The sequence below is a fragment of the Scomber japonicus genome, chromosome 2 (assembly GCF_027409825.1).
Source record: "Scomber japonicus isolate fScoJap1 chromosome 2, fScoJap1.pri, whole genome shotgun sequence".
Classification (NCBI taxonomy): Eukaryota; Metazoa; Chordata; class Actinopteri; order Scombriformes; family Scombridae; genus Scomber; species Scomber japonicus.
In genome coordinates, this window is record NC_070579.1 from 28,276,877 (window position 1) to 28,303,348 (window position 26,472).

Here is a 26,472-nt window from a genome sequence, read left to right on the forward strand (position 1 = left end):
TGTTGCTGATGAAAGAAATGACTTCCTAAGTACTGATTGACTTTAAAATATCATGTCATTGCATTGCTGTGAAGAGTTTTTGCTTTCTAGTGAATGATTATACAATAAGATATACTAATACTTAATACACTTTTTTCTTCATTGGCTTTGAGAATATCCTGCTGAATATCCTGATAACTGATGTCAGTGTTTCCCACAGATCTGAAGGCAATGTGTGGTGGTAGTCCGGCGACCGACGGGGGGGGGGGGGGGCTGTGTGTGTGAGCTATGTGAGAGAGACGCGTGAGTGACAGAGAGACGCAGGGAGAGCAGAGAAAGGAATAAGGAAATGCAGCTTAACGAATACGATGCGTATTTTTTAATTAGCGTAAAAAAAAAAATTAATAACGAAACGCAATATGTGGCGGCCGGTGTTGAATCTGTGGCGCACCGCCACGAATTAGTCTATGTGTGGGAAACACTGGATGTAACAGCTTGTGATTATTGTGAAAACTTCCACTCTGTTATTGCCAGTATTTAATCTCAACTGGCCTATCGAGTCAGGAATGTCAATACCAATTTGATTTTGGGGAATCTAGCTCATTGTGATTGTTATTTTAGTTGGAGACAGATTTCATTAGCCAGTTGTATGGCACAATCCTATATTACTTTTTCTTCCAATCTTATGATTTTATTATTATTATTATTATTTTACATTTGGCAGATTTACCTTTTTTCTACTAGATTTCAACTTCTCTCCTTTTTTCGATTTTATTCTTTTATCTCATCTTTCTTTCCTTTAATTTTTTCCTCTATTCATGATAAATCTCTTATTTGCCATTTACTTCACCCCATACTTCTACTCTATTATTTTTCATCCTTTCTTTTTTATTTCATTCTCAATCAGTTTTGTTTCTTTTTTTTTTGTCTCTCCCCACCATCTCCTTCCTTCTCTCTGCCCTTGCTGGCATCTCTATCATCCCTCATACATTGTAATAGTATTCATAAGGAAGCTGTACAGTCAGCTAGTTTGAAAAACTTGGAACTTCCTTTCTGCTGCCTCTTTCTTCTTCTCTTGTTCTCACCTTTGTGTGAACTGGGCAGAGCAATGGGGGAAGTATTAAAGCTTTGACATGGTCAAGTGTTGAAACTGCATTTTGAATAAAGACAAAAAATAATTCCCTATTTTGTGGGAGCAATAGCCATAGGCACCAACTTGATTCAAATACAAAGGTGAGCAGGTCATAAAAGATATATTACTGTGTGCGGAAAACAAATATTGCCAGTTAGGGGCAGCAGCTGGCAGAGGGCCATTTGTATGCCCTATTGAATTTGGGAAACTACTAGTTTACACAGGCAGTTAGGGATTCATGGTTTGGGAATTAAGGAAACCACAAAGGCAGCCTCTGAAACAACTGAAAAGAGCAGTTAGCTGTTCCAGCTTGAAAAAAAAACAGATGAGGTCCAAAGTGTCATCAAAATGTGTCCCATTAATTCAGACGATTCTGTGAGGAAAGAAAAATAACACTTCTGGCAATTAGCTGCATCCAGTGTTCCTAATAAAAGATGATCAGTTATCAAAGTAACTAGCTTATCCCCTCAACAAGTTTCTTCCATGACATTTACTGTCTGGATTATATTATATCACACTGCAATTAAAGAACAAAATGACCAGTGTTAAGTTTCACCTTTTGGTAGGTAATGTAATCTAAGCTTTAAGATGATGTGAACAGCCCTATTTTTTTCCTTGTTTTATATATTAAGTAATTAATCATCAGAACATCAGTGCACTTGTAGGGGTTATGTGTCAAGACTTTGACCAGTTCTCACTGATGAGAAGGTTTAATATGAGAGCAATAGGGTCCAGCCTTATTATGATCATAGACAACATTACATCACTGTAGCTTGTGGCTTGCTAGATAGCTACGTTGGCTTTTTATCTTTACAGAAGAAACAACAGCCTGAACATCAGGGATTGTGTAATTTGACGACTAATAATGACAAACATGTAAACACACTTTTTTTGTATAGATTAAGTAAACCAAGAGAGATGCATTATTATTATTTATTACACATACTTATTTCAAGATCCATATTCTTTTCAGGATTGTTGGTATGATGTTCCTCATATGCTGCTTTTAGTCAGCCCTGTACTGATAGAAAATATGTGAACCAGTTCAATTATGTGAGCCTATTATGGGCTGGCTTTACAACTTCCTGGTAATCCCCGCTATAGGGTTTACCTCATATGTCTCATAGCCTGACCTTAATCATCCTTCTATAACAGCAGTAGTCTCATTGATAACCTCAGCAACGTACAGTAGACATTTTAGCCCATCCACTTTCTCTTGAGCTTCCAGGCCAGATTGCTGCTCTCTCAACACTGTAGACACCAGAATAGCAGCAGGGATGGCTACATTAGATCTTGTGTAAATGGCCCTCATCTCTTTCTTATTTCTTCCTCCTCTTCACACTTTTCCACCTTTTATCCTTCCTCCATTGCTCTCCATAAATCCCTCTTTTCCTTTCCCCCCATCCTCCAGCATTGATTGGCTTCAACCCGGGCAGATTATATTAAAAAGATACCCCTATTATCCTTCCTGTTCTCCTTCCCTCCTATTTTTATGTTACTTCCTCTCAACCCTCCTGTCTAATCTCCTACACCTCCTCCCCTTGCTCTCTCTCTCTCTCTCCCTCACTATCCCTTGCTCTCTCTCTCTCTCTCTCCCCCCGACAGTGTAATTCCTTTAAAATGATGAGCGAGCGAGGCCAGGTAGACTGTATTGAAAGGATTTGTCAACTGACGAATAGCACGAGCAAGCAGATGAAATTGTATTGAGCGTCTCACTGTGGAGCCAAGAAAATACTGCTAGCTCATTTTTACGCAGACACACACACACCCACACACACCCACACACACCCACACACACCCACACACACAATGAGACACACAGACACAGTTGTACTTCAACAGAAATATGCACACACTAAGACAAGTATACACCATATGAACCATTCCTGAGCTCACATATATATATATATATATATATATATATATATATATATATATGTACTTCTTCATACATGCAGACACCATTCAGACAAACTCACACATATAATGACACATACTCAAAATGTTAACAATCACTTGTACCATAAAACTCACAGATGTTAATTATGAAGGTGATGTATTGAACAGTATCTTATTACAAGCATCTCTAATATTAACATGGTGTAAATAGCTTCAGCCTGAAAGGGAGGGGTGGGGTTGGGGTACCTTTTGTAAAGCAAATGTTTCTCCCCTGTTTTTACTACAGCCAAGCACTTCCTTATTTCTACACTATTGGCTGATGACATTTCCATATTTCCAGCTGATTTCACATGATTGGTTGATGGCTTTTGGCAGCTGTTGGCAGCAGCCCTCTCTACATAACTGCTAACCTTTCATATTTTAAAGAAACACTGCTGTCGTTTTTATTAGCTCTCTGCAATTAGATGACTTCTGGCTTGAGGAGTGTGCATCAGCGTGTTTCCTGTGTCAGTGAGGGTGTGTGTGGTATGCTACTTCTTTTGTACCGGGACACCTGAGTGTGTGTAAGTCTGTGTGTGTGTCTGTCTGTGTGTGTGTCTGTGTGCATTTGATTGAAAGAGAGAATGCTTGTGTGTTTACCTGTGTGTTTTGAGCCGATATGGAGTGAATTGAACAGTGTAGTGAAGCAGTGAAATAAATTGTCCTTTAGGCTGGATATTTGTTCAGACCAGTAGACAATGACCATCAGTCTCTTTTTCTCGCTGCACTCACAAACACACACACACCCACACCCACAGCCACACACAAAGTGATTGGAACTATTGTTTTTAGCAGAAAACTGTAATGAAGAACCATATATTAAACACATACCCACTGGAGGTGGGAGAAAAGGAAAAACAAAGGGAAGAAATGTGTGTGTAAATATTGGCTGTTGAGAAGGTTTATTGGACTAGTTTGGGGGTTAACTACCTTGCTTAAGGGTACCCCAGCAAAGGAAATAAGAGTAGCAAGTGCTGTCCCCCTACCTCCTGCCACAGATTTATTTAGAGAGTAATGTGATAGAACCAGCAGTCCTTTCATTTGCAAGTGTGTGTGTGTGTGTGTATGTGCGTGCTCAAAAACAAAAAATCAAAATCAAACACACAAAACGCAAATTAAACTTGTGGAAATGAAAAGTCATTTCATTTTACTGATTGACATGTTTTCAAAAACCGAAAAACAGCTTTTAAATGGTTTTAATTGACTCTTGGGTAATTAAACAAAACTCTCCATGCCCTGTGTAAACATTGAACTGCATAAACAGTAACTGGATAATGAGATTTTAAAGCATCACCTGAATTCCTAAAATAGACTATCATATTTGTTCAAATGAAGGGTTCAGTGAACCTGTTCATAGTCCCTCTGCTGTTCTGGATAAATCATTCTCCACATGCTCTTAGATCTGCATAGAAGACATTAAATCAGTGATGTGTTGCAGTATTGTTTCTCTTCTCACTAATAAATATTCAAATTCCACTATAGCTATCAATCAAACATGATTTATTGCTATTTTAGCTTTATCTTACGAATGCTTCATCCAGCAACTATAAATATATTCAACCAGGGCTGGATTTTGCTTGTCCAATCTGGGTATATAGCAAACATTGTCAGGGGGAGAGGCATATTGTTACAGTCAACAAGCTTTGTCCTTGTAGTTTTATCTGTGCACATCTGTTTTCTCTTTTGAACTACTGCTTTGTGCACCACGGCCAAGTAGAAATACTATTGTTTCAATGCATATAAATTGAACATGCTTGAAGAAAATAGTTTATCTCACTGCCACTCAAAATAGGACGGTGTATTTTGAGCAGTAAAATAACTTACCCAATCCCCCAATTCCACATTAACTTTATTATAAACTTTATAAAAAGCACCCTGAATTAGCCATGTCCTCCTTTCCTCATGTTGTTCCCAATCCAACTTGTTTTTCTCAATATATCCCAGTAACAGTCCTAAAAGTTTCAGGTTGCAGGTGGGCTTTCATTTTACCGTTTCTTGCTTCTCCCTTCATTATTTCTATAAACAGGAAAAAGAATCTTGTCCATGGCAGCGGTTAGATGGATGCTTGTCAAATCCCTTTATTGGTGGCCTTAGATTTTTGAAAAGGGAAACAATGAATGGACCTTACTTTGCAGAGTATTCTAGCGATGGCCAAGAGTGATGCCACTTAGGTCAAATGCACATGGATCCTGTAAATACCAGCATTAAGCACAATTTTGAGTTTAAACTGTGGTCTGAATCAATGCTAACCTGGAAGGGGTGCGGGGATGGATCTGGGACAGCACAGACCACCCCAGCACCCTCTCAAATCAGAGCCCAACATGTCCAACTTGATTTTTGCAACAGTTTCAGTTTCAAGTACTGCTTTTTTACTTTTCAGTTTACAGATTCAGTCTAGTTGTACCATGCTGCTAACATCTATCCCTCTCTCATGGTTTTCTCTTTCACGCTGTTGCTCTCATTTTATGTACACTGTAACAAATTACTGTAAAAATACAGTGAATTTCATACAGTAATGTACCGTTTTCATGAATACAGTTAAATACTGTTAATGTCGATGCCTTTATGCAAAAAAATACTAACGGTAAGCTACTGTGTCATTTTACGGTATAATACAGTATTTTTTGTTTAAGTCCGCCTACAACTTGTGAGCAACATGCTGCCTCCAGACCTCATTTAGCACACAGTCAACTTAGAAAATCATACAATGGGCAAAAACATATTCAAGATAGATGGAAGAAACAGGAAGAATTTAAGAAGGTGATTTTCGACTTGACTCTGACCGAGCCAGCTCTGCACTGGACCGAGAAGATGACCACCATCTGCTCTCCGTCTTGTAATCCACCCTGCTCCGGTGCTTTACTAAACAAGGTAATTGCATTTTATCAAATTCAGCATTTTGTCTCAAGTTTAATTTTCATTTCTTTGGTTGCCTTTTTCCCCCAAAAGATTAACATTAGTCAAAATTACCGCTTGGCATTAGCTACTTTGTGAACCGCATGTTGCATGCTAATGTTAGCTAGCATATCCATGGGACTGCATTAATGATCAGATCAGCAGACTAAATCAAGTTAATGTTAGCTAGCTTGGTCAAACGTTGCGTCTAATCAAATATGTGAAGTAGTCTCTACTTTACCATTTGTTGTGTTGTGGGGTTATTTCATGTAAAAATGTTTGTGGGATGTGTTATACTAAGGAGGGGAAAATTGCTTGTGATGTGAGCATAATTTCATAATTAATTTGGATGCATTGTCCATGTTTTACAGATACCTGCTCCTGCAGCCAGTGTTACTGTCACTGAACCTCCCAGCCAGTCCACACCTGTTACTGCTTGGTAAGTGTCACATAAGCAAGGCTTAGAGTATAACGTCAATCTGTCTGTCTAATAAACTTATGTTTTGTTGTGGTATCTTGTAGATGTAGTTCTTTCATCAATGTTGTTTTTGTGGAAATAAATGATACTGTAATAGAGTAAAAAAAGGAAGATATAGTCTTTGAGTGTTCAAAATGTCATCAAGTGTGCTGAAGTAAATTGTAGTATTTTAAAATACCTGGATAGGGCCCTGATGACCATACTTGATACTGTTTTGTGACATTAACTATCATTTTTGTCTGCATCAGTTGCTAGTGATGAAGCCAAGGTTTGACACTGGATGATCAGCATTGAAAGTCATGTCATCTGTGAAGACATCCAACCAAGCTTCATCACAGGACTGTACTGTTCAACTTCAACACCAAGACATGCTGCAAAGACACTGGAGTTTATTCAAAGGACAGCCTGGAATGTATTGATCAACAAAGGCCAACTAGGGGAAGCTGATGTCCAAGACAATCGCGAAGCCGGTCAAAAAAAAAAAAGACAGCAAATATGAAGTGGCCACCCGTCTAAAAAACTCATGGACTTTGAGTGGGGCTTTGTTTAGCCCACAAGAGACACACAGGACCTCACTCTCAACCACTGCAACCAGATGTTCATGTTGTCATTTTAAGGTAATAAGTCTCAGAATTGAGTTCTGTTCACTTCAGTGTATTTCAGTTATGCAGTTCCAGGTTTGTTCTTTCATTTGCGTTCTGTTGCACATGATCATAACTAATGAAAGATGGATACTGAAGGCAGGTTGCATTACGTCTGGTAAGCAAGTTGTATACAGTTTGTTGAGAACCTGAACATGATAATTGTTGTTATGCAATGTATTGTAACGAACTGGACATGTTACTGTTTTGTGTTTTATACATTTGAGAGTTTAAGCCAGATTCTGTTCTGTTCAGTTAAAGTACTGGTTTTTCCGAGTGTCTGTGAACGCGTCTTGAGAGTGAGACTTGCAGCTAGCGTACAGGTGTGTTTGTTATTAGCCTCTGCATAAGAAGACGGTAGCACGTGTGCGGCTTAATTACATTGAGTTTAACAGTTACTAAATGTGTTTACCACTGCACTGATTTCAATAAATGCCGAGTGTTGTAAGGTTATCTCTTGTCTGAGCCATTTCTATTTTCAGGGGTTTTATTTTGAAATGTAAAATTTCAACAGTGTCACACCGTAAAGATCACATTACGGTACAGGAACAGTTTTAATAAATATTACAGTAATAAACTGTTTAAGGAGATTACAGTAGCAAGTGTAAAATAACAGTATTATACTGTAAAGCTGACATTCTATACAGTACATTACCGTAATATTTTTAACAGTAATTAACTGTTTTTTAGATTACAGTAAGGATACTGTAAAATAACAGTACATTGCTGGCGTCTATAGCTGCCAGTAATTTACTGTTATTTTACAGTAATTTTTTTTACAGTGTAGTGTGTATTCAGCTGACACTACCGCCCAGAGCACCTTGCTGGGTTCACTTCCTAGATCGCCTGTCATTATACCCATTCACACAGACACACAGTCAGACCTATCTTTTGTGTATACAAATGAAGCATATATTTCCACCTCATCTCTCTTCATCACTGTTGCTTACTCTTTCTCCTCTCTGTACTTTCTGCTTTGTTGACTTTTCATTTATCCCTCTTCCTGTCTGAGTGCCTCCTGACCTTTACCAAACAAAACACACACTATCCACACAAATACATGATACAGGATGGAAAAGGATGAATATAGCCATTTGTAAAGGTTATCTGGGCTACATCTATTAACAACTACCACTACAATGGTTTGATTTTTGGAGAGAGAGAATAGTAAAGAAGGAGGGACAAAGTGTACTCATTGCCCATATACATTGAGTTATCAGTGTTAAAAAATAGCTTCCCGTGATGTCAGCTATAACATTTTAATTGGTGCTGTTCCTGTTAGGCTTTCTGTAACATGTAACAGACTAGGATGTGAGACATTTAGGAAATCATTTATTGCTTTTAACATAAAAATATATATGTGAGATGCCTGTGGCGTATCTCTCTGTGGATGGTGTTCATGTATGTGTGTATATGGTAATGGATGTTATATGCCAGCCTTGGTTAGACACCTAATTTGCTTCAAATCCTGAGAAATGAGCAATTGCGTCATGCAATTCTTATATAAACAAAGTTTTTTGATGTTAATGTATTCAGATGAGATAATGGCCAGAGACACACACAGAAAGAATGTAAACATGTATATTTTCTGGATCTTGACTCCAGGAGTATGCTAATGAAAAAACAATATAGTAAATTATCCTCGGGGTGGGAATAGGGGGGTAAAGGTTTATATATATTTTAGAGATTTAACATTGATATGTGGGCCTTTGGTTGAGCTAACCTTTTACCATTTATTTTCTCAAGACTATCTGGAGGAATAATCCCATCATTTACACAAAGATGTATTTAATGAATAGCCCCTCGAGATGAACTATCTCATTTTCGAGGGGGTCCAACACAAAACAATACAATATAATAGAGGCTTTTAATTACACATTATCCACCACTCCCCTATAAAAAAAAACCCACAGCAGCTAGGCCATAAATAAATGAATAAAGGTTTTGTATTATTATGAAATAATACAAAATAATAATGATGATAATAATAATAATAATAATAATAATAATAATAATAATAATAATAATAATGATGATAATAATAATAATAATGATATCAGAGTGAACCAGCAAGCAAAAGTATTATAATGATAAAAGGCAAAAAGATATTATAATTAAAAGCAGCAACGTGATATTTTAAGAAAGGGTACAGAAAAAGGTAAAATGAGTTAATTGTTTTTATGGCATTCAGCAGGTTGTTCCAGTCAAAAGGAGCTTTACATTTAAAGGCATATCAATTTCTTCATTAGTTTTGGAAATAAAAAACAAAGGTTGCTGAATGTGTCTAAGAGAGTTTGAGGGCATGTATGGTATTAAGTACTGCTTTAGGTAAGAAAGATAATTAACATGGATATATTTTAAATGTATTGGAGCCAATGGTAACAAGGGTCTTCAAGGGTAACCACATCTAATTTTCGTAAATAGGGCACTGATGAATTTGATACTGACACTTTAATATAAATCTACAGAGACTATTGTAAATAATATTGAGGGGTTGAAGGTGTGTTGGAAAGTATCAGCATATCCAGTATAGGCAATAACAACTGAGTCACAATTATTTTATCTTATCTGGAAAGTACAGCAGTTTATAGATCAATACTTTATACCTAGATTTCAATCTTAATGTGTTTTATAATGGTGATCTATCATCAATAGAAAAGGTCAAATTTAGGTTAGATTTTGAATAGACTTTCTATGTGTTGAAGTGTATTTGAAATGTGTACAGTATAATAGCCAGTGATGATTTAAATACAAAGGTAGATTTATTAGTGATTTATTTTCTTTAGCATTTGTACAATGACCTATGCTCATAATTTAATAGCATGTAAGTCATATTAGCCGAAACAGGTGGTTCAATCGGTCAAAACAATTTTGAGGGCAACAGACTTTAACTCGGTTTAATCTCCATACAAACCCAACTATAGAAGACCAATTTCTTTTACCTGTCAGTCTGATTCTTTCTCATATACATCATTTTCACGTTATTTCAACAGACTTAATGTTTTGACCTCATTCGCAGACATGTGGATCTTAAAACCTAATCCATCAGATTAATTGGAGCAGTAGTAGACAGCTCCGCAATGTGAACCTGCTTAAATTATGAATGTGAGCCCGAGTGAGGATATTTAAAAGGGGGAAAAGTATGTGTCAGCATGCTGTGTGGTAAATAACATGAAAAATAGTTAAAGTATATGGTTTTTTTATGACGAAGTGGAAGTCTTAAATTATAGATTTCAACTTTAAGTTTGCTGATATTTCATATTTTTCCCGTTGTCAACAAAAACAGCATTACTAGATCCTGCTAACAAGTTTTGTCCATGTATCCCACCAATATTGAAACAGTCTATTCATCCCATTGTTGTCCAAAAACAGTCAGCCACATCGCCCTGAGTGACATGTTCCTATTACAATTAACTTTTTTTATTTTGAGTAGACCCTACATACACCATTCTGCTGCCATTCACGTAAATACTCACAAAGTCACCAAATGTCTATTAATCCCTAGCATAAACAATGTTTAAGTAGTACTCTGGTATGAGGGGTCTTTTTTTTAAACACTTAAGTAATGGATCAAAAATATAGCTGAACCAATCAAGACATTAAGCTGACATGATTTTTTTCTCCTCCTACAAATATTTTTTTAAAAAGACCAAAGATTTTACTTTGTACAGTAGTTTTTGTCAGTCATGCCACACAGGGTGGAACTAGAAGTCACTGCAGGAAGCCTCCCAAATTGGTAAAACCCATGTATTTCTATTTTACCTCATGTTCTTAGATATGTCTGCTTGCTTTTGAGATTATATTGACTGGAAAATCCTTTTTTCTGAATGAAATGTACATTTGACAAACAAAACAGGCATTCTACCCACCATCTTGTTGATTCTTGGTAGTATATGACTTAGCCTCATTTCAAGGAAAATAAACACCCCCCATTATAAATTAAGTACAATATGTAACGAGGGATGTGATTGATCTATGTAAGCTATGGACAAGCAGGAATAATAATGGCCAACGAACAGTATTAAAATCTGAATATATTTTTATAAACAATCTATTATTCGTATAAAGAATTTTTATATGGTGCATTCCTCACATCTCTTGTCCGTTTGCTGCTTGTATGCATATGATGTACTGCGTACATGTATGCAAATGTGCAAATAATAATGTACAATAATTCATTGTGGGAACAGCAGTGATTCACATCTGATGCATCTAGGTCGCCATAGTGGTTCTCAAAAAAATAGTTGAGAGTTGGCAGGTCTGGTAATGGTTTAGGCTTTTTTTTTTTTAACTATGTATTCCTGACCTGTTTTTGAAGATTTATGTTCTCAGGGATTTGGGATTTGTTAACAATTATAAAAATATAGAATATTGCCTGACTCATCCTTTTAGTTGATAGGATGTAACAAGTTCCCTGGTGCAATGATTTCATATTCCCCACTGCTTCCAGTCCAACTTATTTAGAGCTGAATTATGTCACACAATGAGTCATGTGAGAAGTTCTAGTTAGATCTAGAATGTGGTTTTCAGCTTCAAAGTTCAAAATATTTCATTTATAAAAATAAAAATTAGCTTAAAGGTCAATAAAAACCAAACTTATGAGAAGTGCTTTTAAAACATGTTTTCCTTCCATGTTAGCCTTTCAAATAAATGTTGTGAAGTATGGGAAATCTTCAGCTGGCTGTAAGGGCTTTAATTAGCCACCTGCCCTTATCCTTGGCATGTGGTCCAACATTGTAGTGCACTATAGGTGAGAGGCACATGCTGATAAAAGTTGATTCAAGCATTTACAGGATTGATTCAGGCTTTTACAGACATGGTCGTTTGACCCTGTGCTTTGAAGGTGTTAAGGGCTCTATTAGCTCAGTAGGGCTGTATTGTTGATGTGCCATATATCAGGTGAAGGTTCTCTGAAAGCCTTTTGTCGAAGTTCTCTTGACGTATATTTGCTGGTAAAAGCATAGAAGTGTATGAATAGATTCATTTGTCATTTAAATAAATATAAAATAGCCCCTTCTTTGAATAATATCTGGCTATATTCAGCACCAAGCCATATTTATAACTGTATGCATTCAGTATATATGTTAGTCTGTGTGTGTAGGTAACCTGCATGTTTGATTAAGTAAGTATGAGAGCTAGAAAGCAAGTTGTAGAGTTGGACTGTTGAGTTGGTGCTTCTAGCTCAATGATCTATGGCTGCTTTTACTTCTAGACCACCTCAATAGACATTTCTCTAGTGAACACACACATACTTTCTTTCAAGCTGACAAAATCTCCCTAAATAGTCTAATTCGCAAACACACATTTACCTGCTAGTTTTTAGTATACATATGCATAGCTACATACGCTGAAACACACACACGCACACACACACACACACAGAACTGCACACCAATGAATGGAACTCCTGCATTCTAATCAATCAGATTAATTGGAAGTGCCTGGCCATGGATTGAGGAATTTTTCATCCCCCAAGCACTGCTCTTGCTTTTAGCCTCTATCTGCCGTTTCTGTTTACGTTGAGGAGGTAACATGCAGAGAGCAGTGTATTGAAAAATAGCAGGAAGTAATGTTTACTTAGTTTCAGTAATGGAAGAAAAATTCCACCCTTGAATGTACGTGTGTCTCGTTAATCTTTGGTTTTCCAAACTTTTTGTGATGTTATTTGTAAGTAAGTAAGTAAGTAATAGTTTATTTTTGGATAGGGACAGTGCATATTGATGAACATCGATATTAGACATCTCTGTAAATATGCCGGATTATAGCAAAGTTGCTAATTACATCTGTAGTCCCTAGTAATGTATTTTGTTTTCCTCTACCTAGTTTCCTTTAACCTGCCTTATCTACTCTACCTGGTGTATTCACTGCACCAAGGTTGCACTTACATTGGTTTCTGTATGGCTATAGTTTGTAGTGTAGTTGATTCATATTGCATTATATGAATAGCTATTTAGGTATTTTATTATAAGGTTAGGGTTAGGGTTAGGCTTATGTTATGTAGGATTGCAATGCTGTTGTGTTTGAGTGCATTAGATGTTCATTTACCTTTTTAAACTGGCATCTCAGTGCATGTATACGCTTAGATGAGGATAATAAAGTCATTCATTTTAAATTAGTTTTTTACCAGAGTGTAAAAGATAACCTGCAAAACATCTGCCAGGTTACATTTTCACATGCACATGCACATGTACAAAATGCACATCCACAACATTTTTTTTTTTTTTTTTTTACAGGGTACCATAGTATTTCACAACAGTGCAAGTCATTGAGCATTCAAGTCACTCCCCCCAGTTTCATATGATTGCTTGTCTCAAGGCCAAATGACATTAAGAATTTTCTGTCAGCAAGTTGAAGTATAATATGTTTCTTTATTTCTATGTTTGTATTTCTCCCCATTAATTTACTGTCTGTGTAGATGAGAAATTGCCCTAACCCTTGCACTAGTGATTGCATAATCTGGAATTTAACACTTTATACAACAGCGAGGCCAGCATCTAGTATGTGTCTGACTAACTGATTGAGATCAGATTGAGTGAGAGGTAATTACAATGGTTACGATTAGAATTACAATAAGTTCCCCTTCAAATCAGACATCCTAAGATATAAGTGGAAAGTATTGTTCTTGCAACTGCTTTTATACTTTTGTTGTTTTGTTTTTATTCTTTTTTTTGTCTTGATGTAGCTTAACCATATCATGTGATATGCTACCACAGAAAAAATATTACTGGGTCCATTACAGGAAATTGCAGATGAACATTTAATTGTCCAAGAATTCACATAATAGACACTACCACTGACTATCCCTGTAACAAATTGGCACTTGCAGTAGTGCTTATAGTTATTAGGAATTAGGAAGGAACTTCCAGACAAAGTGCAGCGCAATCAGAACAAACTTTTTTCATTGTGCTAATGGAGAAGCCCTGGTTAGTTACTCAATAAATAAAATATCATGATAAGAAAAACTCCAGCTAGTGCAGAACAACAGGTTTGTGTTGAAGACAAAGGTATCTGTTTCAGGCTTGAGTCTTTTGTCGTCTTTATGTCTGCTCTCAAGTGCAAAAATTCTTCATTTCTCTCCACTGAAGCAAGAAAAAGCTGTCCACCCTTTACTCCTCCTCCTTTGTCATTTTCTATTCATCTCTCCATCCTCATTCCTGTCTGATAGGAAAAAGAAATGAACACTGGGGCAGTCAAGTGGAAAAACAGACCCTAGATGTGCCATAAACCTAGAAACTAATAATCAGTGGGGATTCAACAATGTGAAACACACTGAAAGACTTCCTTCTTCTCTCTCTCTATCTATTTGTCTCAGATTTCCTCTTTGTCTCTCTTTGCCTCTCTCTCTGCCCAAACCCCATCACACAGATAGATGCCAGTCAAATTAGGCCACTGGCATACCAAAGAAGCTTGAGTTGGAGTCCTAAATATTGTGCTGTTCGTTACCATTTTCAGTGTTTAAGATAATGGGATACCTGTGCTTTAAAAGACTATGATACAGACTATTATAGTTCTTTATACAAAAATGTGTCTTATTGGTCGGCCAATTACAGCATATTTACAGTATCACGGATGTACATGTTCTGGTGGACGTAACAACTAAATTCCCTCCCTAACCTGTAACCAATATACTACTTTTAAGCTAAACCCAATCCTCAACCTTAAACACAAGAACAACCCTCACAATAAGTAGGAACTGACTAAAACCACCACACTTTGCAAAGAAATGTAATTTACAGTAAGACACTTTTTCACATGGGGAAAACAAAAAAAAATCTCACAAGTAAACACAAAACATGTCACCACTTAACTTATGGGCCATAATTATGACTGTAAAAATTGCCTTGACAAATTGTCTCCCTGTCCTCTTCATCTTTTATTGAACAAAAAGATCAACATAAAAGACAACATGTAACTTATGCTCCAACTATGCTCATACTGTATTATACATGTTTTGCAATGGGGCTCCAGTACTGCAGCATCCTCATCCTTTTCTAAATTGCTTACCTAAACAGAGGATTTACTGTAGCTGTGTCTTCAGTCCCTGCTGAAAACACTCCAGTTTAAAGGCTTAAAGGTCATATGAAGGGATACATTGGTAATATGTCAATGATTGAGGTCAGAACACTTTTGTTATGTCTTCTGTGATAAAACAGATACTTAGAGATGTGTTTGACAGTGTTTACCTGTTTTTGTCTTTGAAAGATTAAGGCAGGATAGATGCAGTGGCAAGTTTAGCAGTGTGATTGTCAGTTTAGAGGTTTGGCAGTGAATTTAAATATGATCTTGTGTATGTGTTTGATCATGAGTGTTCCTATAGGGGTAGATTGACCTCTCTGCCCACTCAGTGAAAAAAGGTAGCACCTCTTTACATCTATGGACTACACAAAAGAATTCTTTATGACTCACAAAACACAGGCCCACACACACACACACACACACACACACACACACACACACACACACACACACACACACACACACACACACACACATACATGCACGCACTCTTAACCTTATTTGCACACACGGAAATGACATATTCTTGTTCATACATGGATGGATGGAGCCACAGGATGGATCTTGTGTTTACTTTTTCTGTATGTCGCTATGAAGAATGAAAACATTTGTCACAAGAAGTTATGATTTATCTTTATTGGTGATTTTTCAAACCCCCTCACTTTTCTTTCCTCGTGTCTTCGATTTGGACCTGCACTGGGGATGTAACCTTTTGTTGATTTTAAACTAATATGTCTGATTGTCTGTCTGTTTCTCTCTCTCTTCTTTCCACAGAGTTATATTCATGGAAGCAGTCAGGCTCAGTTTGTGGCTGAGTCTCACATCATCCTTCTCCTGAGTATCCTTTCCAGCAAATTTCATTAATTTTTCTCACCACAATTGCACCTTCACTTGTTTACATACAACTCCTATGAAGCCACTTTTTTATATGTCTGTAGCAGCATCCTGTTTATCTGCAACATTCATTTTCTCAACACAAAAAGCATTGTGTGCAGTCTCCATAGGGAGGCCACCTTCTGGACTGAACAAACAGACAACACAAAGAGAAGTGATTGTCCTCTTTTAACTTCACCTCCTTGCCTGATTTGTTTCAAATTCAACCCCTAATGATAGGCTGGGTCTCTGTGTGTTTACCTGTGTACTTGTTTGGCAGGCTAGATGTTTGTGTTTGTCTACTTCTCTGTCTGCTTGTGTACTCGTGTGTACTTGGACTGCTGATGTTGTATGTGTGTGGGTAATGATACCGTTCATTCCTAGCTGTTGTGCTCATCCCCATGGGAAATAGCAGGTCCAAGGTCGCACCTGCTGCAGAGCAATATTTGTTTGTCCATGCTCACACAGTTTTGTTTTTTTTTTCCTGCCCATCTGATTACATCTAAATGAAACACACACACACACACACACACATACACACACCTGCTGAAATGCAAACACACCTATTCTTGTTGTCTGTGCAGGTGGTGTAAACACATTTTATAACAGTCATTGATGCAGTTTAATTCCTTAATGCGGGTACACACACACACACACACACACACACACACACACACACACACACACACACACACACACACACACACACACACACACACACACACACACAGGTACCAAATGTAAGTGGATGGGAATATAATTTTAGGAAGCGATAGAAACACAGATATATTATATGTATATATGTATTTCTCTCAAATTCTGACCTCCACAAGGTCATATAGACAGACAGATGCAGGCAAAACCTCACTCCTTGTTTGATTGGCCTATATATTTCGAAGCGGGAGGCCAAGGAAAACAGGATTTGAGCTTTCAGCACTCAGACTTCTTGTTTTGGTAATGGAAGCCTCTTAAATATTGTACGTTGTGCCTTAATATATGCTAGTTTGGCTTTAATATCAATCAGCCAAGCAGGAAAAGCATCTTTAAGGTGGTACTTCACACATTGTGCTCTGTTGATGCAAACAGGTACAAGTGCAGAATGCCTGCAGGACCTGGAAAACTCTACTTTTGTTGTTAAGATTGAATCCAGTTGTACAGTACAGTAGTTGTACTTATTCTACAATATACTGATAGGTCTCTATTAGTCATCATGACTGTATTATTATAGCTTTCTACAACCACCCAGGATGCTATTTCCAGTGTATCAGATCCATTGCTGTGTGAGAAGAGTGTTCATGTCAGACCAGCATATCATGTTGTTTACCATATAATCAAGAGGATGCCTCGATTTCTGCTCTGTATCCACCCATGCGACAGCCTTTGTTTGTTCCCCCCATCAGGTTTTCTTCAGTAACGTGGATCAGTATGCAGAGTGCACTGAAGAAAAGAATCTGTAATTAGGTCTTAAGCCACATGAGGCTGTGCTTTGCAGTGATGTCAGTACAGCTCAGGTGTTGAATGGAGTAACACCAGCTTCTATAAAACAAAGATCTTCAAAGTATATGCAGGGCCAAATGTACTAAGAAAATAGTGTTGTGAAAATGTTTGCTGTGGTTTTCATTGAGTTTGCAGTAGGGATGCACTGATCTAACTCTTTCAGTCCTGATACTGATACTGATATCTGGGCTTTGGGTATTGGTTGAGCCGAAGTACTGATCCAGTACCAGTGTTTAATTAATAAGCTGCATGCCTCGTTGTGTGGAAGAGACTAGGATCATTATTTTATGTTTGTGCAAAATCAGGCTTGACTTAAACATTACTTCCCAAACTTCCCATAAAACAAAATGTATCAAATACATACATAGATATACATTAACTGAATTGTTATTTATTAAAATAATGGTTTTAACACAGAGTTTTTGGTCTGAACGCAGCCTTAGTACATCGGCTATATCAGAAAACACATAAAAGAAAGAAAAGTTTAGTTGCAGCCAGTTGCAACCTTTTTGTGATTTTACAGTGGATTGATGGTCAAGTTAAAATTCAAGTTTGATGAATACAAACTAAAACTCCCCATTTACCAGCCTATTAATTTGCTAGACAGTAATCAGACACAGAGTTCATTAATAATAGCCATTTGTTTCCACGAGACAGTTTTTAGTTAAATGCAAGACTATAATTAACCAACTATAATCTTCCTTGTAGCTCCTGTTAATCTCATTTGCCCTTTGTTAGCATAGGGTCTTCAAAGGTCTTCTACAGATGCAAGGACCATAACTGTTGTACTGCATCAAATATAATGTATTTTTCTCTTTAAACAAACTGTGGTTCCTCCTTATTCAACGACTTAAACTGGATGCGTTCAAAACCGGTAATGGGTAAACTATTGTCACTTCTGTTGTTAGTCTGTTTATAATTGAATTGGGAATCCATTATGGAGTTTTGCTTCCAAGGCCAAGATAACAACAGTGCAGATTTATTGAATTTTTACGTAAATTGAAGAAACAGTTTATTTATCTTGAGTTGCCGTGTGAGCTTTTACCCTGGCCGTTAGGAACAGAATTCAGAATAGCCTGAACTGGGTTACTTAAGAGCCTGTGAATACTTTCTCAAGATAGAAGAGGGTTCAAGATCAGTATGCTACTGAACAGAAGCCAAAACACAGTTGCAGCAGTGCATAGGAGGAAGGTGCAGTGGCTGTCCTTGAAAAATGACAGCATGCACAATTCACTATTTAAGCAACCTCGTAATGAAAAACAGACAGGCAAGTGCTTCTGACTTATCACAAGTATTATCTGTGGAAATTGGTGTTTCAGTGTCTGCTCGGACAGTACGAAGGACATTGCATGAAGTCAACCTCTATAGACGACGTCCTGGAATGAAAGCCATTGCTCAAAAGACACAAAACTAAAAGATTAAATGTTGTTAAAGAACATACAAAGAAGCCTCATGAACACTATCAGCTTCTTTGGTCAAATGAAACCAAAATAAATTTGTTCAGATCAGATTAAGTCCAACCTGTTTGGCGTAGAACTGGCCAGGTTACCACACTGATTGCACAGAGGTGGGAGTGCACTTGTATGGGGCTGCATGAGTGCAAAGGGTGTAGGGGAGGTAACATTTATAGATGACCAGGTATAAACCCTGACCTGAATCCAATACAACACCTTTAGAGTATTTTAAAGGGAAAGGTAGAGTAAAAAAAAAAACAAAAAAAAACACCCTCTCCAGCAAAGAGCAGCTAAAAAGAATCATCTGTGAAGAATGACAGATCATCCCACCACAGATTTCCATGCCCAGGAGAATCCAGATCTGTTACCAAAAACAAATGCAGGCATACAAAATAAAAAAAAATGAATAGTGTGCTGACTTTTGCTGCAGTTAATTATTAGTGTGGACCTTTCATTATAGTTTAATTAGTCGAACATTCTGTTTTCCAATGAATTGACTTAATTCTTCTTGGATTGTGTCGAAAAACAAATACCACTGTATTACATGGACAGGATTTGTAATTACTGAACATTTTAGTTGAGTGTATTCAGTTGTGTTATACACTGTGTATGTATGTATGTATCTGTAAGTACATGTGTGTTTCCAGTAGTTCTTCCTGGGGCAGTGTGTACATCCAGTCTTCCCTCTCTTGTATGCGAATGTGTTGTTTCCTTGACAACCTTGTCCCAGATGCTGCAATCACCATGGGGATGGTGCTGCTGAATGAAGCTGCCACTTCCAAGGGGGATGTTGGCAAGAGAAGAAGTAAGTAGAGAAGATTGTTTTCTACTTTTGTTCTTCTTATTGTCGTTTTTATTTCCTTTTTCAAGCTCCAATTCCCCATTTTCGGGGTGTTCCAAGTGTCAGTAGGTGTAAGCAAGGTGTGTGTTTGCATTCATGCTGGGTGGCATAGTGGTAAGAGCCACCTTGTAGCTACCAGGTAAGTGGTTTATCCTTGCCACAGTCAATATGTTTTTGTTATAATACATGTTTTACAAGGTAGCACTGTTGCTGTAGAGGCTCAATTTTTGTGGCACAAAGATTTCATGAGATATACAATTATTATTATAACTGAGATAATGAGAACTGAGAAAATATTTTGATAAGTCACTCACACGTTCACACACATTCATGTGTTAAGTGAATCCACATTTCTTACACTCCTAGGCAAGTTAGGTATTTAATAAAATCTACTTGCTCTTCCGTTTATATACTGACTGTAGCATTAACAGTGGGGAAATCCTTTTGGCCACTAAGGTTGTGATTTGTCTTACTTACCCTGACTGGTAGGAGGATTCTCCTTCTTTAAGATTGAACTTGCACCCTGCAACTTCATAAGAGGTTATTTCTTTGCGGGGGCTCTGGCTACCACTCTCTATCGCATCAAACTTTATTACTTGGCTTCCCAACCATCTCCAGGCTCCACTGTGTAGGAATAATGCTTCACTTGAAATGAATATTAGGCACTCGTAAAGTTAATAGGGGCACCACCTCCACTGATTAATTAATTAACAATTGACGTATTAATTCATTAGAAGGAAAATGTAATTTACTGAAATTAAATGAGTCTTATATCTGACATAAATTCTGAATACAGTGAACTCTATCTCTGCTATAAAGGAACAGACAAATGCAACAACGTGGCAGTAAATCAAGATATTTATTGAACTACCAAGGGATAGGGATGAAAACTAGAATGTGTACATATATTTAAATAAAACAGATGAATAAATGGATGCATGAATGAATGATTAATTAAATGACCAACTTACTGCCCTCAGAATGAATGAATGTCATCAAAATCAGGTCAAAAACGCAATGAGGGGCCAAGACTAACAGCCAATAGAAATTAAATTTTTGCATAGCTCTTGCATCAACTCCGAGACAGAAGCATGGCAGATGGTTTTCCTACTGTCTCCACGGTGAGGCTTGATGATGGGCAAACTTTCCGGAGAGCTCTGAGCATGGCGAAGCAGACTCAGTGATACTCGGGTCTCCAGGGTCACAGCCAGATGAGAACCACTTCAGTCAAATAGGTTTGTTCACTTCTTCGCTTCTCAGCAGCGTGAATCCAGTCTCAGACTAGCTGAGGCCACACAGCAGGGTGGTGTTCCATTCTTGTTGCATTCACTATCCAGCAGCAGAGTTTGGATGCTGCAGCTCTAACTAACCAAAGAGTCCTCGTGAAAGGCTTTTAAAAGTTTAAAAAACTATATGATGAAAATAGGAGATCACAAAATGACATGTATTCAAATGACAAACAGCGTACAATGGCTCATGGTGCTTGGTTTTTGGCTTTTACTGTAGGTGTTTTTGAGTCTTTCTTCTTAGTGAGAGTGTCTTCTGGAACTCTCAGGGAAAAAGAAAAAGACAACACCTGGAAACACAGGTCATCAGTGCTGGCCAGACTAAGAAAAAAAATCAACACAAAAAACGCTGTCGCAGCAGCCGTCAGCAAGCGAGGGAAAGAAGAAGCCAATCCAGACACAGAGGTGTAAACTTTTATAGTCTATGAGGTGTGTTTTAAAAGAAATAGAATCCTCTGCACTCCTCTGAGTTAAGGCCTCAATTATTTATTACTTTAGTTTGTGTGAGGAGAAAATTTGACCTTCAAATAAAATGGAGATGATTTTGTTCTTATCAACTATCTGACAATTACATGCTTGCAAACTGAATACTTGCTCATTTCTGTCGTAAATGCCAGTGACATCAACACATCATGAAAATCATTGAGAAAACAGAAATTGTAACATTGATTAACAAAATATGGAATAGAAGTCAATACACTTTCATTTTCAAATGTGTAATTAAATCTAAGATAGCTTAATCCTAGCAATCAAAGCACAACTAAAAAATACATTTACACTGGATCATATCAAATAAATGAAATGCAATATGTGTGACTTATAATTAACCCATTTTGAAGCAGAGTTTGAATTTCCATAATATCAAACCACGTAATACTTCTAAAACACAGTGAACGGGTTGGACAAGTCAAGACTTTACACATTTAGTAGCATTCTCTGATCAACTCAGACACTTATTGTGCATTGCACTCTTTCTCCTCAACCCAACCGGTCAAGGCAGATGGCCACCCACCTGAAGCCTGGTTCTTCTGGAGGTTTCTTTCCATTGAAGGAGTTTTTCCTTGCTGCTGTCACCACGTGCTTGGTCATGGGGAATGTTGGATTAAAGAGTAATGGTCTAGACCTGTTCTATGTGAAAAGTGCCCCGAGATAACTTCTGCTGTGATTTGGTGCTTTATAAATAAAATTGACTTGACTTTCTACCAAAACATATTACTGCAGTCCAATCCAGAGTAACCAGGACATTTCTGAACATCCAATTTGCTGTATTTTTCCCCCCAAAATGTCATTTTTCTGTGATATGTGCTGCAAAAACACAATTCCATTCAATCCCATTGTAGTTGGGTGGCAGCAGAAGTTTCAGTCATGGATATCTCTAAATTTTACTGACAGCAAGTGAAAAATATTGTTTGGAGATTTCAGAGAACAGATCTTTTTACTTTAAAGAAAACAAGTTTAAATCTACCAAACAAAAAACTTGTTCTTAATCTTTAAATAATTGTGACTTCAATCTCAACCAGTCACCAGTCATACTCCTCCTACTCCTATCACCAGTCATACTCCTGCCATGCTCTTAATGTAATGCTTGGTACTCTTGTTGGTACCCATTTAAATGTAGATATGAAGTGTATTGATAAGTGTGTGTAGGTATGTGAAACTTGTATGATATGATTCAATATTAAAGTGGTAGAAGTTGTACAGTATTTAACAGCAATATAACAACGATACAAAGCAGATGAGAGACTAGTGCATACACACACATTATTACAGTGCTTTCATTTATGTGATGTGTATTTGCATAACTGTCAATTAGTTGGAGCATCTCAGAAAATGAAAAGTACTTCTTTCGCTCTCCAATTAATGAGACTTACTTATTACTGAGATGACCCCTCAACTCCCCCCATAACTGCCTCTGAACACATAACATTATCACAATAGGCAAGATGATTGGGTGATTAAGTTTGGCATGAAAAGATCCCTCTTCTAGATTTCATCCTTGATATAGCGTTAAATGTACTGGAGCAGTGGTTGATGAACTTTGACTAGCAGGTAGATTTTGATGACTTTATCGAAAGTAGCCTGATCTGGCTTAGCAAGAAAATAATTGAGTTTGCTTGTAATTAGTCAACTTAATCTTGAGACAATTAAAATTTAGTTATTGCACACTCTCCTCCTTGTGTGTTTAAAGCTCCTTTTTTTGGATAGGTCTAGTATTTTTATTTTCACATTCATTGTAAGAGCCAAGTTATTCTTTATATATACAATTTTGCTTTGTATTACACTTCTGATTTTTGGACATTGAAATAGGACAATCAGTTAAAATAAGTGACGTAACTATTTTTCAAAAGAGGTTTCCCCACAAAGAGTCTCAAACCCTGATCTCCCAGACCAGTGATATGTGTGTTGATCATTCGCACACACACACAAATACAGACCTGAACCTATTAATACCTCCATAATCCAGAGACAGTAATGTTTGTACTTTTCCGAATACCATATTTGGATTTGGTTCCACCCCTAATGCGTTTCAATTCAGCTGGGAATGATCTTTCTGTATCTCTGCCCTGTTGCCTCACCACAAAACACTGAGGATTACAAAAATATCATAAGAACTGCTCAGTCTGTTTAAATGTTATCTGATGTACAACAGCAGCAACATTTTTCAGATTACCAGTGAAGGAGCACTTAAAGGTACAGTTCAATGGTGGCCAGCCAATCCCAGACAATTAATAAACTATTAATTGTATGCCTGAAATCAAAATGCATAAAAACAAAACCGAGTACACCCTTGTACAATATCACTAAAATGCATCATTTTATAATGTATGTAGTGTATGGTATTTGATCTGATTTATAATTAAAAACAGCCTGGTTAAATAAACTCAATTGAAAATACAGGCCTAAAAGCACCTGTGAACAACTTGCTCTATTTTGGCCTGGGTTGGTTGGAATACAGCATGGCTCCACATGGTGAGGCATTACCTGAACAACTAAGAAATCAGATTGAGACTCTGTAAAGATGACATAGGATTCAAGATTATCAGTAGGCTACTGAACAGAAGCCAAAACATAGTTGCAGCAGATAATAACAGAAGGCACTGTGACTGTCTTCGAAATATTTACACAACCTTTATTATCTGTGGAAATTGGTGTTTCAGTGTCTGCTCAGGCAGTGCAAAGGGCACTATATGATGTCAACCTTTACAGAAGACTTCTAAAAAAGACAACCATTGCTTACAAAAGGCACAAAACTGCAAGATTAAACATTGTCATACAATATGAAAAGAAGCCTGATGAATACTGGCAGCACAAACAAAATACATTTGTTTGGATCAGATTAAGTCCAGCATGTTTGGTGTGCACCTGGACAGGCGTACCACAGTGACTGCATAGTACCAACAATGAAACATGGAGGTGGGAGTGTGCTGATATGATAAAGGTGTAGGGGAGATAACATTTATAGATGGTACTATATGTACATAATGTTGACACTTGGTTGACAGGAGAGGAATTTTCCAACATGACAATCACAAAGCAGTTTTAAAAAAAATAAATAAATAAACATTTTAACTAAAAACTGTGACTTGGCCAAGTATGTCCCCAGACCTGAATCCAATAGAACATCTTTAGGATATTTTAAAGAGGAAGGTAGAGTTAAAACACTCCAGCAAAGAGCAGCTGAAAAGAATCATCTGTGAAGAATGACAGATTGTCTCTCCACAGATTTGGGCAAGACTGTTGTCATCCATGCCCAGAAGAATCCAATCTGTTACCAAAAACAAAGGTGGTCACACAAAATATAAATAGCAATGACTGTGCTGACTTTTTTTGAAGGTCATTTTAAAATATGGACCTTTAATCATAATTTAATTAGACAAACATTGTGTTTTTCAAGTGAATCAACTTAATTCTTAATTCAATAAAACTGCGCTAAATAGAGAGAATTTGTAATTACTTAACAGTTTAGTGATATTAACCAGGGGTGTATTCAGTTGAAAAGAAAATCTAATATTAAAAAATGTATGAAGGCTGCACTTCAACTCAGCAACCATGAAAAATGTGTCTGTACTTCACAATAATAATGGAATAGAAAACATTTTATGTAAACATGAATTAAGAATTATTTAAAAAGTGTAATTTAATTAAAATGTTCAAGAAATGTAAGGACACGTACATGCTCAGAAGAATTAAACCATATAAATATCAGTGGTGGACCAAAACAGGAGAGTGAACTGATGAGCTATAATGAGTCCAGCAGACTCTCATACCAGAGCAGGTGGCAGGCATTATTGATATGGCTGATGTCTCCCTAGTTTCCCATGGTACCTGTAGCCAAATGCACATTTGTAAATGTCTCATCAAACAAGTCAATTCCCACTTGTGCAGCAGTCGCTCCATTCAGATATTCATGTTCATACAGAGCATCTCCTCCACATTTATGTCATAAAATAATCAGATATTGTGTTAGTTTACTTCTGCTCTTTTTGTTTTTTTTATCATTATTATTTTTCCATTATTTCTTTTTTATTTACTGCAGCTCTGTACATGTATTATGTTCAGTTCATGCTATTTAGTCTTTTTGAGTTACCTACAGTATTCAGGTTTATTAAATGGTCTCATACCTGGTACCATACTATAGATGTTTACCGACTCTTGAGAGGCCGAGGTTGGTACACAAAACTGACCCTCTTCTGAACTTGAATCAATCCAGCAAGATGCCCAATCAACCAAACGTACACTAAGTGGTTGAGATGTACTTCACTGATTACACTGAAGGTGAATCTCAGATGACAGACTTTCAAGCTGATTTTCCTGTTTAATAGGTAACACATGTCTCTGGCTGTAGAATGAGTCTGAAACTACGAGCAAACAAGGCAGCCTTTTTTCATCATTGGAGAAAAAGATAGTCTTAATGAGTTAATTTAGAATAATGGAGTTCCTGTTTAAAGCTTTTATCCTTAGCCAGAAAGGCAATTTTCTAACTGGGCTTTTCTTGCTATTTGAGGATATGCACAATGCTTAGTTGTAAGCCAAAAAGTGACATTTGTGCTATTTTTAAAATATATCATCAAATGAATTGTTACACTTTGGTTTGATAGTTGCTGTCACATTGTAGTATTACTGGTAGTCTTTTAAACATGTATGAATGCTTTTTAGTAGCTTGCTAATTAAAACAGTCACACAGATTTCCACAAAAGGCTGATCAAGTAGAAATACAGCACAGATGTCACTACAGTCTAATATTCTTCTCAGTAGAAGACTTTTAAATGAGGGAATATAAATGAGAAGTCAAGATTGATGCCATAATTTGATTTCATTTTATTGGCCCCTCTCCCATGATGAAAGATTTGAATCTGGCAACGTGCTGAAAGCCTATCACTAGTGATGTAGTTGTAGTTGATTTTAATACATGAAATTGTACATGGTGAAAACCTTTCACTT

The 26,472-nt window shown here is 37.0% G+C and overlaps 1 protein-coding gene across 1 annotated transcript in view; it reads left to right on the top strand.

Moving 5' to 3' along the window:
- The window catches only part of tusc3 (tumor suppressor candidate 3), an 82,489-nt gene that overhangs the window by 48,826 nt on the left and 7,191 nt on the right, over positions 1 to 26,472 (top strand). The window contains exons 7-8 of the mRNA XM_053338970.1: positions 15,854 to 15,917; positions 19,634 to 19,708. Of these exons, the coding sequence (XP_053194945.1) occupies positions 15,854 to 15,917; positions 19,634 to 19,708 (139 nt within the window). The remainder of the gene's footprint in view (positions 1 to 15,853; positions 15,918 to 19,633; positions 19,709 to 26,472) is intronic.